This window comes from Lates calcarifer, linkage group LG13, assembly GCF_001640805.2.
Source record: "Lates calcarifer isolate ASB-BC8 linkage group LG13, TLL_Latcal_v3, whole genome shotgun sequence".
In the NCBI taxonomy this organism is placed as follows: domain Eukaryota; kingdom Metazoa; phylum Chordata; class Actinopteri; family Centropomidae; genus Lates; species Lates calcarifer.
Window position 1 is genome coordinate 9,242,446 of NC_066845.1, and position 20,766 is coordinate 9,263,211.

At 38.6% G+C, this 20,766-nt stretch overlaps 1 protein-coding gene across 1 annotated transcript in view; it reads right to left on the reverse strand.

Annotated features, from left to right (window-relative positions):
* The window catches only part of stpg2 (sperm-tail PG-rich repeat containing 2), a 54,234-nt gene that overhangs the window by 16,267 nt on the left and 17,201 nt on the right, over positions 1 to 20,766 (reverse strand). Inside the window, exons 8-10 of the mRNA XM_018668837.2 lie at positions 20,011 to 20,170; positions 18,288 to 18,451; positions 17,992 to 18,084 (exon numbers count right to left, since the gene is read on the reverse strand). Of these exons, the coding sequence (XP_018524353.1) occupies positions 17,992 to 18,084; positions 18,288 to 18,451; positions 20,011 to 20,170 (417 nt within the window). The remainder of the gene's footprint in view (positions 1 to 17,991; positions 18,085 to 18,287; positions 18,452 to 20,010; positions 20,171 to 20,766) is intronic.

Sequence of the window (20,766 nt, forward strand, 5' to 3'; positions counted from 1 at the left end):
ACACAGAATAACTGAAATTGAATATTGATGTGATGCCAGCACCAAGACAGACTGTTAGACCTGGACAGTATTTTCTTTTTTAATGAAAGCGAAAGGAGGGAAATTAACACAAGAAACGATAAGTTAATTTTCTGATGCATGCTGAATGGTTTACATGAAAATAAATAAAATAAACAATGTAGCACCACTGATCAAGAATGCTGTGAGAGGAAATCATTAAAACACAAAGTCATGGTAAACACTAAATAAAGTAAGAGGTAAATACTAAATTAAGTAAAAGTGCACAATGGGATGCAATGCAGCTGAAGTACATTGAGTGTATTCTATGTCCTGAATTTGAGATGGGCAGTGCTGCCTTACCTACAGAGAGATACTGTCAGGAGAGTTGAGTCCAGCTCAATTCACATGTCATAACTGAAACAGATGTTTAAAAATTATCCTCTCCTTGAAGGTTTACAAAAACACAATTGGATGAATAGATGCACTTCTCCGGTTCAGTATTTCTAGGTCAAATCTCACACTGTTGACAGACTTTTCTGAAATTGATAAAAATGATAATCCCTTCTAGTCACAAAAGTGTACAGCTGCACCTTCCTGCTGTCATCATACTGGGGTTTCCTGTGCAGTACACAAATGTTTGAAATACACAACTCAGAACTGTCACCTTGACCAAGCATGATGAATTTGCAGGAAGAACTTTTCCAATTACTTAAATATTTGTTTAAAAAACATATTCTGCCCTTAATATTTACAGAGCATTTAGTTTCTGCTGAAAAGCAGTGTCTGCATTAGTGCTGAATTATTCAAGATGATTTATGTTCTTTTTGACACATCTTAGAGGCATGAAAACACTGGTGTCCTTCAAAGTGTTTTTAAAATCAGATTATCAGCCTGATTTTTGTATTATTTATATTTTGTTCAATTCTCTGCTACTTCTAATTTTCAAAATAAACAACAATGGACTCTTTAAAATAATATAATGATCTCTCTGTGTAACTAATCTATGACTATTCATGTATACAGGCTTCTGTTTTCACCTTCCCGCATGTAAAAAGAACATTTCTAGGATCAGCTACATATTATGTTGTAGCATCATTTATCGAGATAAAATATACAAAATGTAAAGCACGTACTGTACACAGTCACATGGCCAGCCTCAACAAAGATTAAACTAAACAAAACACAAAGACAAAATATTGTAAGGTGTGTCTTGTTATCCCCTTGTAGCCTTTCTTCCACACCATCTTCTCTCATGCTAATGACCACTCAAGTACACCTGACGGTGGCCATACTAACGACTTGGCTTAGTATGTACACTGACAGCTTTGACTAATGGCCAGGCATAACACATGAGATGTGTGTGTGTGTGTGTGTGTGTGTGTCTGTGTGTGTGTTACTACCATTCTTCATCCTCTCATTACTCTTAAAACCTTTCATTCTTCCTCGCAGAGCAGAATGCTATTTTCAGACTCAGTATTTCCATATTTCAGATCCTTGAGTAAGTGTGCGCATTTGTAATGCGTCAGTCTGTGTGTATATGTGTGTGTGTGTGTGTGTGTGTGTGTGACACATCTCTAGGATGACATATTCACATATCCATTCAAAAAAGTCACCACTGTTGTGCTCTGTCAGAAATGGCTTTGACTGATTTGGCAATTGTATCTCCTCAGGTTAAAAAAACCTGGCTCACTGAAGTTAAAGTCTATAAAGTCTGAAACTAGTTTGAGGCTAAATTACAAATCTTGTTGAGAACTCATTTGTACTTTTTGTTCCAAAGTTATGAGAAAGTTCTGCAGACTTAAAATTAAAGTCTAACTGCTGTATTTTCTCTATCTCCCCCTCTTGGCAATGACAGTAATCACAACCGGTATTTGTCCACGCCGTCAATTGCTTTGTTTTTTCTTCCAATGAATGCAGAGTTTCTTTTTTATCTGGGGCATCAGAAACTGTGGTATATGGCGAAATACTTGTAAGGGAAATACTTGTAAGGGCTTGAATGAAACGGCCGTTCATTTATACGTAAAAGTCCTGCTCTCCACCTTTAAAATGCTTATTGCACTAACTCTGTCTTCAGTCTTGATGGAGTACTAAGCAGATAATGAACAGGTTGGATGTCCCCATTTAGACTCTAATAAATAATAATGGTTACTTAGGCTCTGCCTCTTAAATCCAAAGTGTCACTTGAGGTTCATTTGTTCCTGTTCACAATGAAACATATTGGCAGGCAAGGAGTGTTGAGTATTAAAAAGTGTACACAACACTGAACAATGAACACACTCCTAAACTCAGTCTGTTTTTAATATAACTTGTAAATGCCTATTCCCTTTAATAAAAATAAGGAGCTTACAAACTACTACCAGATACTGTCCTTACACTTAAAGCTGGAGTGCAAAACTTTTACATATGAATGTCCAATACATTCAAGACCTTGTCAAACAAAGTTCACATAGTGCTGTTTCAGCCTATCAGCAGCAGGTTAATCTATCAACTAGCATTGACTGGTTTACCAAAGCTGAAGAGGGGAGCAACCATAGTGACAGAGATGTAAAGTAGGCTACAGCAGTTAAGAGTATGGCAAAGCCTGTGGCAGAAAAACTTAGGCGACGTCCATGAAAATCTCTGATGCTCCTGATAAAAAAGAAGCTTGGCGCTCATAAGAAACATTATAGTCTAAAAAAGAAAGTGATCAATGCCATCAGTGTTATTAGTGTGCATCAGCGTTAAGTGTAATTATGCTAACTGCCAGAAGGGGGAGGCAAACACATCGCACTGCAGATTTAACCAGACAATACTACTACAACCATGACATTGAAAAACTCTGCTGTGTATCACTTTTTCTTTTTTAATTAAGCAGCATTTGTTTTTACTGCTAAGCTTTGTCTATGTGTGTTTCTTTCTTTTATGTAACAAAATAGAGAGCTTGTCTTTACATGAAAAGTGAACACACCATTTGTTTGCTTGTTTTACTCCCGGAATAGACTATCTATGTCATTTTGTGTCATAAGCACAGCTGGCGTCTCATCATAGAGCCTGATAACCATCTGTCTGATTTTAGTAGCAGCGGTATGGCTGGTGTCATAAGGCCTTAATGAGGTTTTAGACAGGTCTTCAATATAGATGGAATGACAGAGGGAAACCATATGGGTTCCATTCACTTCCTATTCGCACTTTACAGGCAGCAGTTAGTCTAACAATTTGCTGACAGCTACAGTTTTGTGCTGTGTTTTGTAGTCTTGTATATCTTGCTTTTTCCTTTATTTTTATCCTCGCCTCATCTGCTTAGTAGCATCTTGTCTTTCTTTCATTCTTGCTACTTCTTTTCTCTGTCCATCATACTTTTATGCCTAGTGCTCTTCTGTTCTCTCCTCTTTTTTCACCTCACTCCTGTTCCGGCAGTTAAAAAACTGCATCTTCCCTCATGTCTTTGTTTTCTTTATATCTATCACATCAATAGTATCTTTGAAGTCTTGCTATTTTTTGCTTAACCTCTCTTTTTATCACACAAGTGCTCATTTGTCTACTTTAATCTAAAAGCCTCAGTTCTCTCATTTCACTTCATCTTACGTGGCGTTTGCATGTACACAGACACAGCTCATCTGATTTTGAGCAACATCACGTGAACACAAATTATATTCATACCAAGATTTAACGGTCTGTCCTTGTGATTGATTTATGTAGTAATCAGTGAGCCATCTGTAGATTCCTGTTTAAACATTGACACCCGCAGCTGGTTGGCCCTCCTGAACCACCAGCCATCCAGCTGAGGTCCAGAAGGCCTGGTTGAGTAAGCGCCCAGCCCGGGCCTCCTTACATTGCACTGGACCCAGGTCTCCCTGTTGTCCCCCTGGCTGCCTGGCTAACTGTCTGCTTGGCTCCAAAATTCATCACCTGCTACTAAACATCTGCCCATAACCAAACACGCACAAAACACACAGCAGCTGCATAAAATGGGTATGTGCCTACACCTGTATATGAGAGAACACACACACACACACAATGCACTACACACACAGATGGCCACAGCTGGTGCCCATACTTTAGACAGAGAAATGTACATGGAGCCGCATACATGCACACACCGGACACAGCTGCTTACCACATGTGTCTGCTTCATCCACATAAGGGAAAGACAGAGGGAGACTGATAGACCGACAGAGAGAAGAAAGAGGAGATGCAGAGTAAGATAATGACAAAACAGACAGAGGGTTGAAAATGGACAAATCAGAGGGATGACAGGATTAAAAGGCTAAAGAAAGGAAAACTGCAAAGACGTTTCAAAAAGGAAAAGAAATGAGGGAATGAAGCTGAGAAAACTGGCAGCATAAGTGAAACACAGCTCTCATAATAGACAAAGACAGGATCAAATTAAAGGACGAGGCCTGGCCACATCTCACTTCCTCTAATCCAATCTAGCAGTGGAAAATAAGTTTTTAATTTGTTTAAATACTGATCTCTAGTCTGGGCAGCATCACAGGTCCACAGGTATCTGCTGACGATTCCATTATTCTCAGATAAATAAATACAAATGGGATCCAATCTCTCATATGCTACGGAAGATTTTCAAAAGCAGGTCAATACAAATGAAATTTGACAGATGGAGAATGTGGCTGATTCCGAAACTAGAGAGAAAAGGTTTATCTGAAAGGCTTCATTTATCAAAATGATGTTATGTTACATTAAGGACTGTATAAAAGCTGCTAACTGGCTGTATTTCTTAATTTGAGTGTGTTATTGCTACTCTGTTTTCTTGAATATGACACTGGATTTAAGACAGAGAGAAAGAGAGAGACAGACAACACATGAGAGGAGACATTATCTCCTGTGTATATGTGCCAGCTTCTTCCAAGAAAGAGAGCTTGAGAAAAACAACTTAATTCAAAGTCCAGTAACTAGGTTTTTCCTGAGCTTTTAAGTGCATTCCCTTAATCACTCAACTGCATCAACAGATGCAGCTGAACATGCCAGTTACAAAACTACTAAGTGGACCTTGAGTTGAGATATTTTGGTCATGCTTAGATTTTTCTGACAGGAAGCCTTATGTGGCATTCCAACAGTCAACTAAAACCATAACCACAGTTATTTCAAGTAGTTATTTCAACCAACACCATAATGGTTCTCTAACTTTATCCAAGTATTTTTATTGCCTAATCTTATAGGTGCCTTGTGGAGTTTTCTTGCAAAAAAGGTTATGTTTACATTCAGTGTTTCTGGCCAAATACACTGTGCACGTCCTCACGATCTGGCAAATGTGTTGAGTACATTTCTTTCCTCATCAAACTTTTATGAAGCCAATCTTTTAAATATTGTCTGCATTGTTTACATCTATTGCCGGTTTTTAGTCGTCTTTTTCACTACTTCATTACTTGGTGCATTCCTGCCACCAGCAGAACACGGTAAAAACAAAATGGCAAAAATATGCAACGCACTGCTGCATGCTTGCACATGATACAAACAAAGTGAGTCACTCGTAAAAACATTGCTCCACAGCACTACTAGTGGTCACAAACTCACGGGGTAACCAAATTCAAAGAAAGCAGTGGGAGGTTAGAAAAGACCCATATGACTAGTTTTTGTAATGATCAAATGGGTCACAAAGTTTTGCTTTACATGGAGGTACTGGGCATTTCTGGCTTTTATAATTTATAATGTTTGATTTCTTTCCTTGCATTGTATTTTAGTTGTGTTTCAAGAAGTATTTTAATCAGAAAGCATATACTTCTATTTTGGCTTGAAAGGTTAACACAAACATGGACCCTGGCGACTGATACACAGAGTAGATGTGTGATGGGTGATTATCTAAATGGCAGCACTGTGTGCAGCATACTAATAAAGCATACAGTGAATATGAATTCTACAATAGCATGCTGTAAGAATGTACAAGAAATCATGTAGTGTTTATCCACCTTCACTTGTAAAGTGTCTTTTATTTTGAGTCGCAGGCTGTTTTTGAGGAAGGGCTGTTTTTCAGTTGACTTGTTTTACAACACCAAGACAGCAGGGAGGTAACAATAACCAGGACTTAACAGCAAGAAAGGAAGAGATGGAAAGAGAGAAAAAGAATTTCACCGAGAGTATGTGATCTGTTCCTCCAAGCAATAACTTAGAGAGCATCCACACATCATAAAATCCGAAAGTGCTACACAGACAAGTTCTCCATCTGTGCCCTATCACACATTTTAAGACTTACTTGTTTTACTCTCTCTTTTCTACGTCTTTTCCTCTGTTGCTCATGCATGCATCCTTGTTTTCCACATTTATTCCTACCTCTGACACTCTCCTTTTAAATGTCTTTGCTTTCACTTATCTTTTATGTTACCTCCTCTCTCTCTCCCCATGGCGTCTTTGTAAATCAAAACAGATTGAAACAATGTCCCGGTGCTATTAGAAGATGTCAACATAATATTTTCATTAGATATTAATCACTTAGTATGTATCTGTTCCACTCAGAGCAGGAAATTAAACTTACCACAACTTAATTAGAGGGCAGATGAGGTCAGAAGTGGGCATCAGTCCATTGAGCCAAGTGACAAATTAAAAATCTTATAAAAGATTAATACTCAAACCATATATTAGATGACGGTTTGTTCTTTGTTCTTGCTGCTTATATTGACATTGTGCCCTCTAAAACTATAACCATAACAAAGATTTTAAGGAAAGACTTACTATTTCATTGAGGCTAAGGAAACTTTCCCATCATGGTTACAATAATCACCATTTTTTTAATGCTACAGAAAACAAACACAGTAACAGTTAAAAGAAAGCAACATGACTATTGATAGGAAACAGGAAATGAACAGCGGTCTCCTGTGTTAAAATCAGATGTATTGTTTGCCTATCCATCTTCATGGACCTATGGTTCTGTAACAGTATCACACTACGTCCTCTTTGCCTCCTGATGGAAAAGAGAAATTATTACTCCCACCAGAGGCCTTCATTACATGGGCATAAACAAATATTGTTTTTGGACATTTTCTGAAACAACTGATGTTGTCATGTCCCTTGGGGGGAACAGTCTCCCAATTGCTGTATAATTTGTTGAGCATATTCATGCTTCTAGGGGGATAATCTGCTTTGATTGTAATGACACCCATGGTCTTTCCTGAGCACCACCATTAGAACAAATATTAGCTCGTCTTTTATATGTTATTCGTTGTATGTAATTCTTCAGTACTGTGAGGGGTCTTGAACATAGCAGCTTCTAGAAGTCACTGACAGAACTCCAAACTTTTACTCTTGTCCTTTAATCTCTCTGTTGATCACACACCCTTTTCCTCTATCTCTTTTAACTGATCAGGTCATTATGATCTGAGCATCAGACTCTACTTAGATCCATCAAACTGTTTGAATTAGAGACTTTTTTTGACCAGTCAGAGACTCACACATCTTTTAATGGAAAGCAATTTAACATCAATTTAGCTGAAAAGTAAAGCAGGGAATGAGAATAAAAGCCCAGACAGACGGGCTTAAGAGACACAGACAAGAGTCTAAAATAGTTTGTAAATAATATGTCTTTGAGCAAAAGGGAGGCATACAGTAGGTCAGGGTAACACACTAGGCCTGTAGCTTTTACTTCAGACACTGTTATTTAGGCTGAATTCACACAGACTTTGCTCACCATTGCAACAAGGCAAGAGGGTGGTGGGGTTAGATGCCAAAACATAGCACAGCAGTTTGTAATACTCATAGACAGGATTTTACAGGTCTGAAAGGTTATCACAGCTGCAACAGTTTTATCTTTATCTGTAGTGATGATCTTGAGCAGAAATACAGCATTCACATCATAAAATAATCCACCAGGAATGTATGCTTACATGTATGTGATTGGCCAACTGGATGACGTCATGTTGCACTGCAGAAAACGTTGAACCAGATTCAACTTTTTTGCCACATGATGCTGCATATTTCCCTTGTCTGTTCATCAGTTCTTATCCAGCAGACTTTTCAGATTTTTCCCCAAGCCTAAAAACTGGTGAAAACCCCTGGTTTGAGGGAGTTTAACATGCAGTGGCACAACTGAAGGCCACAAGTCAGCAACAAGCGCTTGTTGGCTTAAGTGTTTAACACCAAAAGCTCTTTATTTGACTGCCTTCATCATCTGCTTCACAAGGTGTCAGGAAGAAGAGCAGGTCATTTGTAGCCAGGCTCTAGTGTCAGTGTTACATGAGGGAATGGACTTATGGGATTTTCTCCCGAAAGCCCAGAGATTCCGTTCATAATGTGAATATATAGAGTAAGCATGGGACAGTTACCGGTTTCAAGGTATACCACGGTTTGAAAAAGTCAAGGTTTCAAAACCATTAATATTTTCCATCCTATGATATAAGCTGTCCCTGTACACCTTTACTGTGAATGTTCCAAACATTCTGTATTGTTTAAACATACCCTACAGAATGCACTACCCTATTGTGATAGCTGACAAAATGCAGTACCCTATTGTGATATCTGACAGAATACAGTACTCTATTGTGATAGATATTGTCTACGTGACAGAATGTGCTACCCTATTGTAACTAGGCATGGGCCAAGTACCAATTTCAATTTTTCATTTTAGAAAAAGTCAATATTTCAAACCACTAATATTTTCCATCATACCATTCCTGCAATATACAAATTCCTCTTAGCTTTACACACACATTTACTACTGTTCCAAACATTCTGTGTTATTTTAAAACAAAATAGATTGTAATCAATGGGGAAAAAGTTGGTTTTCTTACCAGGAATTTCAAAATAACTAATTTTAGAGCTTTAATCACAATACCTCTAAACCGTGAAACTGTGGTATTTTTGCTTCACATTATCATACCATCAGAATCTCATACTGGCCCATGCCTAATATAGAGTGATAGTTACTAGCTGTAACTCTCGCTCAGTGATGATAGGTGGAGTCCTTAGTGACCCTGCTGCTCTGTGAGTCACTTAAGACTTATTGTGTTCAGACAGAATGCAAAGCAAATTTTAGAAGAGACACAACTGCATACAAAGTCAGTGGAAAGAGAATTCACCAGAGGAGTTCCCGATGAGTTCAGTTAGAGGCTGAACTTAAGACAAATACACAGACACACTACCATATACATGGTTGGTGCATCTGTGGCTAACTATAGCTTACAGCTAACAGCTGATACATAGGTTTTTTGAAGCAAATAAACACAAACAATACTGGAGCCAAATTCATACGAATGACACAAGGTGAGAAACACGTCATGTTCATCAGAGCTGTGCAAGAAAATGTAGCCCCCATGTTCATTTCACTGGCTGGGGTGCAGACACAGAAGGCTGTTGCCATGAAGAATTATAAAATCCTTTCTTACTTTATGTCAAACCACTGTGCAGTGATGTGACTTCTGATAAGCCTTCAAACTCATGGAACTATTACTCACATCGGCCAGTCTGGACACCGTGTTAGTGGATAAGGAGTTGTGCTGTTTGTGGCTTTTAATTGTGGGGAGTCCAGCAGGCTTAAATATTCTCCTGAACCGCCAAACGAAACAAATCAAAATAACGTTTACTGTGATTTTACAGTTGCGGAGTATGTGGAGAGGCAGAGGTAGACAGGCAGTGAAGACAGATAGATGGGTAAATGAGCAGACAGAGAGACACATGGCCACAGCTACACTTTGGCAATTTGACTGACTCATGAGCACAAAATCAATATCATTGCATGTCATTTCCTTTTTTATTTTGTTTATAGCTAAGAGCAAGTGAAAGAGAACAGCCAGGGTGAGTGAGAAACACAGAGACAGAAACAGGGAGTAAAAAGCTTTTGTCAGAAAGACTAGTCAATACTGCTACTGGATATGACAGCACCACTATTCTGCCCCCTCACCCCATCTTCACATCATTCTATCCATCACCTTTATAAATTGTTCAGACACTATTGTGCAGAGCATGATGGGAGTGTTACCAGCTGAAGCCTCAGGGTAGAAGTGTCACTAAGCACCTCTTCTCTTGCGGTCACTTAATTGTGCATGTGTGTGTCTCTCCTGTGTGTGTGTGTGTGTGTGTGTGTGTGCAACTACAGTTCATGTGTACACATTCACAAATGCATGCAAATGGATGCATGAATACATGTATGCTGTATGTACACTCTGGGTACTGTTGCATAAATATATGTGTATTTATTTGTTCATGGGCACATTTTGAGTGAGTTACTTCTGTCTGTATGTGCACTAGTTGTGTGTCTGTGAATTCTCACAGGGTCTCACATCATCATGACAGCTGACAGTAAAATCCATATCAAATCTATAACTCCATTTTCCTGTTTTTGTTCCTTTCTTTCATCATCCGACTCCCTTGTCTCCCATAAATAGAGGCTGCACCATGACATGCCATTAGCTGTCCATGGATATATCATAAAAATGCAATGAAACACAGAGACAAAAAGTCAATAAGTGACAAACCTTGGGCCTCTGCATATTTTCCTATTCCAGATATTTCAAGATTATCTTGCCCATGGCATTACCTTCAATGTGACTGTCACATTCTTTGTCTGGCTCACGTGGCATTTATTTATTTATCATCTTTCTATCTCTAGAGCCACAGACAGCAATGTCTCACTTCTTCTCATCACTTCTGTCTTTCCATCTTTCTTTCTATCTTCCTTTGTCTACATTATGTTTTTCCATCTCTGTCGTCAGCCTCTCTTTCCTCTTACCTGTCCACCTTTCTTAATCATTCCTGCATCCCTCCATCAGTCTCTCTTCCCTTACTCTATAACTTCTCCTCCTGGATTTTTATCATTTGGTTCATTCTGCAGAACAGGGGGGTGATGCTGCTCTTCACTTTGATAAATGTATGTTTAGCAAACATTCTAATTATCTCAACCAGAGCTAATAGGATAGATAATTACACATTATACACACAGGCTCTCTCTCTAATTCTCTTTGTCTTTCCTCCATTCCCTCCCATTGCTTCTTCCATTCTGTTGCATCTCCTTTCTCTGTCTCCCTCAAGCCTGTCGTGTGTGGTATCTTCTTCTGAGAGCAATATGGTGCTTTTCAACTTGTCACTGACATTAATGAGGTTTTCCTTGACTGCATCAAGCCTTGTGAATGATGTCTGTCTGTGTTGGTGGGGCAGAAATACAATACAGTAGGCGATGAATATGATTTTTATGAAATATTTGGATTTTATAATGGCAACTGGGAGCAGAAAAAGGTAGGAAGAAACAGCAGAGAGGTCTTCACGCAGCCTACAGAGCTCCAACTGAAGTTATGTGCAAAATGTACAAAATTACAATGTAATAAGTAACTGTGCAATGAGTAACGATAAAAAAAATCATTTATATATATATTCTGCCATGGCATTAGAAGTCAGTAGATTACCTCCCACAGCAGCGAGTGAAAGATGGATATGTCTCCAATTTTGAAGTCTCTCCTTTTTCTATTTGTTTTCATTATTATTTTTCGCACCATTGGAGTATTATGAATCCCGCTTCCAGTCACTCTGAGCAGTACATGTAATAAAAGCCATGTTTTAATATTGTCTGTCTGATTCCATCAAGCCAGTTACACTGAAGAAGAAGAATTATGAAGTGTTGCTGATTGTCAGCGTAACAGATATTAGTGCAGATAAACTGAAATTTGTTTGACTGGCAGAGACATTATTGCTTGGTTACACCAGTTTCAAATGACTTGCACTGAGCCAACAGATCTGTTTGAACAAGAACTTTCTATTGTCAATATTTGGCTATTGTATCAGAATAAAACTGAAAATGACTTTTTATTTACTGATGTTATTGAAGGTTATATGAGATATTTAAAAAGGTTTTACTTAGTTTTACTTATCAAACTTGGTTTAAAACTTTTTCTTCCCCCCAAAATAACACTCAGGACAATAAGAAGGTTTGAAACTAATTTTAGCTTACTAATTTAGCTTACTCTAACTATCAATGCAATCCTTTCTCAGTAGATTATTTAAATAAGTTACCTTTGAATACCCTCTAATATATTGTGGTGTAGTTTTGGGGAACCTACTTTACTCTTACATGTAAATAAATTTCAACTGCACTTTGCGTTTAGTGCTAATTAGCACGTTACAATGCTCACATGCAAAGATGGTGAAAATGGTAAATATTACACCAGTTTAACATCAGTGTGTTAGTATTTTTATTATGTGTATGTAAACATGCTAACATCAGCATTCATCTTACAGAGTTGCTACCATGGCTGTGGATACTCACTCACGTTATTTGTAACCATGTTTAATTCTATACTATACTTATGCTTACTTGAATGTTGATTGAACATGTGTCAGACACATTGAAATAGCAGCTGTAGCCTACTTAATATTGTTCTGGTTCATAAATAGCAAGTTTAAATAAGTAGCAAAGTTAGCAAGTTTAAATTACTGATATGATATGAATGAACTGCTGGAGAGAAGACGTTATACCATTGTTGGAACTGTCCACTCCTCCCTCACGAAAGATCTCTGGCTGACCCAAGACAGAGATCACTTTAAACAGACGACAAATGAGTTTATAGCCTGTTATTAAGGAACTCACAGAATCAATGTTAATTAGCAACAGCTGTTATGACTTGCTGCCAGCTACATTTGGCATTTTAACCAGTGACGGCGGCGGTCAGCATCAGCTAAAAAGGAGAAGCTGCTTCCTAAATGTTTTGTACACCACTCTTTGCTAATGGTAATTAGCAGTGGAGCTTGGCTAATGTGCACAGAACTTAGTGTCAGAACTCTGGACAAAACACAGTAGGGTACAGTAAATAGGATTGGATATTGATCTGCTTTATTTTAGCCAGTGCAGATCAATTAAAATATGCCCCGACCCGGATCAGCTTGGTACATCTCTAGCACTTAAAAGTGAAAATGCACCTCTTATTAAAGCTATTGCAAACACCTCATTATTGAACCAATGCCCTTGCCATTGACAACCCCTCACCCTCACTCGGCGTAACAATAACCATCCATTAGGACCTCTATTAATCTCAACATCATTGGCAGCACAACAAAATCAACAGAGATGACGAACACCACAAATGTATTAGTAAAAACTGACAGACAGACAAAACAGCCAGTCAAACCTCTCTCCTGTCACTTCAAGGGACAGAGCAATATTTAATTGATCAATAGAAGAGAGAGGAATTCCACTGCCTAAGGGCAAAACAGAGGTCCAAATTAAATTCCTCACTTATTCTCTCCCAGCGCTGCCTAAGGGTATCCCACGACCTCTGCAACAGAAAGGTCATTATCAGGAAGGGTTGTCCAGAAGGAAGGGGGAGAAGGCTGGGGGAGATGGACGAGAGGCAATGAGTACAGTGGGGTAGGAGTTAAAAGGAAGGAGGGAAGAAAGCAAAACAGGGAGAGAAAAACATGAAGAAGGAGAGAACACAACAAGAAAAAGACAGATGGGGATCAAGGGAAATAATACTGAGGAAAGGCAATGGATTATAAGTGAGAGAAAAGCAAACTCTCGTTTAAGCCATTCTCTACTTATTATCGTCTCTCCTTTCAGATCTGTCATTTCTCAACAACATGTCTGATTCTTTTTCCTCCACAGACAGGTAATCAACTCCTATCAGATGCAGACCTCTAGCTAAAGCACGGATCTGACATCAGCTTCAAATATTTGAACTAGTTGAGGTGTATTTGATTTAGACTGTCAGAAATGTAAGCATCCTTTGAATGAGGGCACAAGAAAAGATAAGGAACATCAACCTAAATAAATCATGCCATGTCTGTTGTTCAGTATGTATTTAAACGCTGTTTGACAATCTAATCCTTATAGAGATTTGGGAATAGACTGATTTGAAATTCATGTTGTCAATAGAAAACATAATCATGAACAAAAAAAACATCCAGAAACAAAAGGTCTAGAGGAGGAAATCAGCTAACAGCACTGAAGGAAAGAACGTAATAAATATCTTCTGGAAGTCAGATAACAGGTCTCCCTGTTGTGCTTAATGCACCCCACAAGACATCCTCTATCATTTCTACTGACATGGCATGTCTTTTATATTTCTGATTTCCAAGCCCATGCAGTGTGAATAATTTCTCCGACAAAAGCTTGACCTCTACTGCTAGATTAAGCTTTTAAGTCAAAGTACAGAAGACATAAACTCACCAAACATAAAACAGATAATAAAGACATACTTCCTGCCTTTATTCTTTTTTCTCTTTGTTTCTCGTCTTAATCCCTCCTCATAATCATGATTGTTTCCTGATTAGACTCTTTTAATATCCGTCCCAGTGGGCGACCGTTACCAGGGATACAGCATAGGCTGCAGCGCGGCATGTGGCTAACTGTTACAGAAAAGACGTCCCTGGGCGATTTTTCATTAACTGGCCATAAAGGAGACTCTGTGTGAAGCCATTACAAGTGGCCGCAGATCTTCTCCACAGAGCACTCAGAAGACTACCCAGACCAAAAAAAGAGTGAGAGAGAGAAAAATATGGGGGTAAGATTGTGTGTATTAAGTACAGTCAAATATGCATGTTTTTATGTATGTTTTTGAGTGTGTTTTTGATTTGTTTTCCCCTATTTTCTCCCAGTTTGGAAAGTCTGAAACCTTGCACAATGCAGTCCTTCTCACTGCTGACCCCACTGTGTGCCCAAGGAGGGCTGCAGACAGGCATGTGCTACCTCTGCAACATGTAGTGCCACCAGCCGCTTCTTTTCACCTCGACCTCGACAGCTCCCCACCTGCAAACAGGGGCCAATTATGTTTGTGGGAACACACAGCCAAGCTAGAGGTACTGCTTCTGGGAACCGAACCAAGTTAAAGCCATTGTTAAATATTTAATCACCCTGTGTGTCTGGCATGTAAAGAAAATCTACCACTGATTATCTGAACTTGCAGACATCCAACATCCAGATCCATGGACTGTGTGTAGTATGGGTGTCAAGTTCTCTACTGTCTGTATTAGGATTTAGCACACCAAGGATTCTGAGTGAGCCAGCTCATCTATCAGTACAATATACTGCAGCCTGACAGAAAACTACACAGTGCATTTGTCATGAAAAATGGCAACAGTACAGACAGATATATGAGATAGGGACTATTACAGAGGCGATCAGCACCGGAATTCTTAATAGATCATTCACAGTTTTCTAATGAGTCTCATCACACTTGCTTAAATTCATTTGTGCAATACAATAAAATGTGATTGACACTATAACACTGACAACAATGTGAATGTATAAATATACACAGCTCTGTGACTAGGTTTCTCCTTCTCCCACTGCCATATAAAATACTAGTGTGAAAACTGATACTGTAACAGATGCCATGCTCTGCCCAGGGCTATATTAGTTGCAGAGATATACAGTACAACTCACGAGGACAGCAAAATTATTTGCCATTCCTTATCCAGATAGTTTAATGACATTATTTTTCTAATATGTTGGGCACAGCAGGGTGGAACAGGGAATAAAGTGATCATGCATCACCCAGATGAAGTTGACCCTGATCTCACTATGTAGAGAGGCAAGAGAATTTCCCAATGGAGAATGCTTACATATACCATTATCATGCTGATTATTGATATGAGTGTGTTTGATGATATTTCCATATGTATCATCTGTAGATTTGTAACTGTAGCTCCCGCTCCTCTGTACTCAGAGTCCTGCTGGTTTTCTGTCCCACCAGGTAGTTAATGGCATTCACTTGGTGTCTGAGGTGTAAAATACTCCCTACATTGACGACTGAAAACGATTGATCCAAGGTGAGACGTAAACATGGTTGTTTTTTTACACGTGCTACAAAACTTTCACAAATGTGTATTTTCATTATTAAGTCTTAATTTTCTGTTTAAAAAAAAAAACACAGTTTCTCTTAGATGTAATAGTTTGTCCAAGGTCATTGAAAACTGGATCACAAAGGGTCGAAAGTTCCACAGTGAGCCACTCTCTTTTTAAACATCACGTAAATAAGAAAGTCATCTGCTATCATCTTGGTAGAGGATTAGACAGATCTGATTTCCCCAGCTAGATTTCTGCAAAGACAAATTCTTATCCATGTGTATGCATGATTCGGTTTCTAATTAGCTATTTTTACAAGTTATTGTAAGTTAGTTGTGTCCGCAAGGTATAACTGAGGGATGTGCATGAAAGCCACAAAATATGAGAAAGCCCTGTGACGTTGAATCAAATCAGTCAAATTTTAAGTATGATTTATGTAGCCCAATATCACAAATCACAAATTTGCCTCAAGTGGCTTAATTGAGCTATACACCTAGAATTTTCTACCCTCTCTGATAAGTGCAGAATTACCCTTTAAACTCTGCCTTTCTAGAGAGCAGCATAGTTTGCAGTGTTAAGATCAGTTCTGGAGACCTTTGCCTCAAGATTTAGATAACAGTTCTAACCTTTGGAGTTAATCAGAGTAAACACCAGCTGGTACCCAGAAGGGTACTTGAATATACAAATTGTGTATCTTGAATATTAAAATGCTGTAGTGTACACTTTAGCAGGAAATTTACATAATTTGCCCCTAGAACATTTTTTCAATATTAGAGTCAGTAAGATTCAGTCGCTAAAACCTCACATCCAGCTGCTGTCATGTTTCTTCATTAGCACATTATTTATATGCAAGTAAACACAATCCTGTGTCATTCAAGGCAAAGAAATGCAGCTTTCACAACCCCTTTCAAATGTAGCACCATTGCTGCTGTTATTTATTTTCTGATATTACTGCATACATAATACTGGAATGATGTAATGTAAACACGTAAAGACGAGGGTTTTAGCAATATTTCCAACAAGATTATATTTAAAAATGGGTGCAATCATAAAACACACAGCCCCAGAAACAATGACACTCACTGAATTTATAGTGTTGTGCTGTTACCATCTCCTGAAAAAGATTCACTGTTCACTGCTGCAATGCCTGTTTACCGTTGAAATTTTCAGTTTCAGTCCTGACACAAAGATCTCAGCTAGGTGGGTAATTCATAGGTAAGCCCCCTTCAGCCAACAGCTTTTGAAGTAACAGGTCAATGGTCCACAATGGCAACAAGCGGTCCAATTTTTCTATTTCTCTCTACTGACTGTGCCAGAACTGAAACCAAAAATTTCAGCAGCATAAATGAAAAAACTGGCAGCAAATGTGAAAAAAAGTTATAGTGAGAAGAAAGGAGAAACTTCAGTGAGTGAAATGAAGGTGGAAACTGTTGCAGATATTTTAAAATACTAAAAGTGTGGATTTGCTTTGAGATCATTTTAGGTTTCAAATTCCTTTTACTCTCTCTCAGTTAAGTCTTTAGAAACATTGTTCACTAGTATTGAAATAATGCTAATTCCATACAGATTAGCCATTTTTTCCACTTTTACAAATGTTGTTAATATTCAGGTCAGTGCTAGACAGTTACCCTGGAGGAGTCACTAGACTTAAATGACACAATTCTGCAAAACCTGTTTGGTCCTGAGGTTTAGAGAAATGCGTCTCTTAAGATTAATGTCCAGTGTCTGCATAATACTCAATTTATATTTAAATAAAAACAAAAATATCTAAATAGAATATCTCTGTAAAAAACGGCAGATTGAGTACAATAACCCTTAAGAACCCAATACTAAATGTACTGGCCTTATATTAAGAGCAGTTTGAAAGGAATATATCCAGGAAATTGGGCGAGGGACAGGAACAAGGAAGATCACAAGAGAAAAGAAAAGAACATGGGAAAGGAACAAGAAACTAATTATCACACATTGTGACCTGTTTTCTTCAGCGTAAATGAGCATTAGCAGGAAGACGAAAAGAAGAAAAGAAGCAGTCAAAGAAAATTAACTGCTGGAAAACAGCACCCTTGGTATAGTGGGTCAGATGCTACCGCTGCGATGGCCCATTTATGAAAGTAAAAACTTGGCATGTAATTCTGTTTTATTTCATCTTAGACTCGTCTCTTAAGTAGGTTTGAGCAGCTTTACAACAGAAACTTGGGGCGTGGATGGAAAAAGAGTAACACAGAGACAACTATGGCGGAAACTGGGAGACAAAGAGAGGGAGGGAGTCCAGAGATTAGCGAGATAGGGAGACTTACTTTAGCAAGTAGTGATAATGCCAGACGTTCCGTGGCTGACTTGAAAACCGCAGTGCACTGCTTTTTGTAATGCTCCTCTGTCTTCTTTTCTGTCTAAATACAAACATACAGCAGTCACACACACACACACTGACAAACATCATAATATGTAAGGTTCAAATAGAGCTCTACTGTATATTTCTACTGTATATTTTCAGTCCATTAATCTCAGTGCATACTGTATATCTCCTCAAGCCAAACAAAGACAGAAAGCAGAGGTAAATGGATAACGACAGCATACTGATGGATCTTCCTACCTCATACTGTCCTGGACTTGGGGCCTCTATTGATTCCTTGTTGTGGAAGAAGCAGTTGCGTTGAGCAGTGGAGCCAAAGCCACCCTTCCTGCTTCGCTCTAAAAATGCCTTTTTAAAACTCTCCCTTGCCAAACCTTGCTCAAACACATTGTAGGACCCTGGACCTGGACAGAGTTCAGACAGGGGGGAATTACTGTGTGTTTGTGAAGAGCAGTTTTTCCATTGTTCCTCTTCTCACTGATCTGAGATAAAAGTCAAAGACAGCATGCTAGAGAATTGCTACCTGTGGTGCTTGCCATCCCTCAAACCACTAGCTGTTAGCTCTGACTAAACCTCATGGAATTTGCGTGGACTTAAAATGAAGATACATGTAGCATAGGTGTAACTCTGGCTTAGTGTCTTTAGTTTTGGCAGGGTGTGTAGCATCCATGTAGTGCTGGCTGAGACTGAAAGTAATTCCCGCACTACACCTGTGCCACACTAAATTCCATATGGAGACACTCACACATTACTGCTATTTTAGTATTTGTCTCCTCAGCAGCATAGCATTGGTTCTGCATGTGTGAACACAGCTAGAGAAAGAAACTGCTGAAAAACACAGAGAGATGATTCCACATTACTAATGAAATTATTGCCTAGAAAGCCACACACACTGGAAATGAAGAAAACAGCAATTTAGAGACCCAAGCAAATGAAGAAAACATTTCCATCAATATGACAACACATACAGTGTGCAGAACTTATAAACATGGTACACACAGAAACACAATAATGCAACAATATGCAAGGTAACACAGTTGAGAGGCACTTCAATCATAAACCCGGCTTGCAGTTATTGCACTTATCAAAATAAAATGATAATTGCTAAAATTCCACAAGAGTCAGAAATTGATTGGGAACATTATTAGCAACAAAATGCAAGTATAACTGCTGTACCATTTCTAATGTAATAACAATGAAAAAATTGAAGGTCGACCCTTAAAATCAGCCATGTGATTAAAAAAATGTATTTAAGGAATAAAGTGCAGTTTCACCTGCCAGTTCTGGCACCTCTTCAGACCTCCGGTGTGAGACCACACTAACATTTCATCTTTGCAGAAAAATCATGAAAGGCCCTCAAATTCAGTCAAAAACAGACATAAATATTAGTATGGTGGTAAAGCCTGAAGTTTTGACTCAAATGGCTGTTGTTCAGTGTAATATGTGCAGCCTCTGCAAAACTGGACACTGGAAATGAATAGAGAGTGGTTTGCTCATTGGACAACACAGGCACAAGCACACACATAAATACACACTGCACAGTAAGCACAGCAGAAGCCAATTCCCTTTCAGTTCATTTCAAAATGTTAATACAAGGTGCAAAGTAGTACTTATTTTCTTAATTGTTACTTGTGAGACTGGATATGATGACAAGTTAAAATCTGGACTTTTAAAGAACATGGGTTGTTTGAAATGAAAGCAAATGGGGTTCAAACTTTAAAATATTATGGGGCAATAATCAAATGTCAATGATGTCTGACAGGATGTGGATAGTGAGATTAATCATAATATCCATTATTAACTCTAACAGCTAGATCCATTATTTTAACACATCAGTCCAAAGCAAAACCTCTATTAACAAACAGAAAAACGCGAGGTCTCTCTTTAGGAAAACTGGGTTGCATCCGTAAAATATAACTACATATATCAAAGAGGAATATCGCTTTGGACAGCAAATACTGACCTGGCATGGAGCATTTTTTGTGGTTAGGAGTGAAGCGCACTGCAGTGATGCCAAATGGGCTTTTTTTCACTCCTGAGGTCCTCTTCAGCAGCTCCAGGGCACAGCGCGGGTCATTATACACACCAACAGGGGGCGACACTTCTTTCACAGCACTAAACCTCTAATGGAGGGAGATGACAGAGAATGAGACAAATAAAGGTTAGAGTAAGAAAAGGAAGAGAGCGTGGAGGCAGGAGAGAGAACTGGGGAAAGATGCATCTTGAGTCTAGTCCCTGGCAAACACTGAAATTGCACAATTTAATGATTAATAGCGCTTTCTGTTGATCCTACTGAGATCAGCACTGTTTTAAAATAACAAATAATACATTTATTTTCTCTGCTCAGTCCCCATGTGGAATACAACAACATATCCAGCTGTGAATATTTGCTTTATCCACAGGAATGACAGAGCGCTATATCTCCTCACTGTCAGAGATACCAAGCAGAGACAGGGCTTGACCAAATACAGACTAAATGCCCACAGCCCACATGTAGACAGCATGGCTAAAAGTCTGTAGCCATGCTGTCAGCACAGTGGATATTTCACACCAGAAAGCAAAATTATTGAATGGATGAAACTGGAGCTACAATTTTGATTCGATATAAGGAAAGGACACGTTTTTAACTGAATACAAAGTGTTTCTCCTGAGTGGCCATTTTGAGACATTCTCAGATTCAGCTTAGCATCTCAACTTTGATTAGTTTAAGCTTTACTTT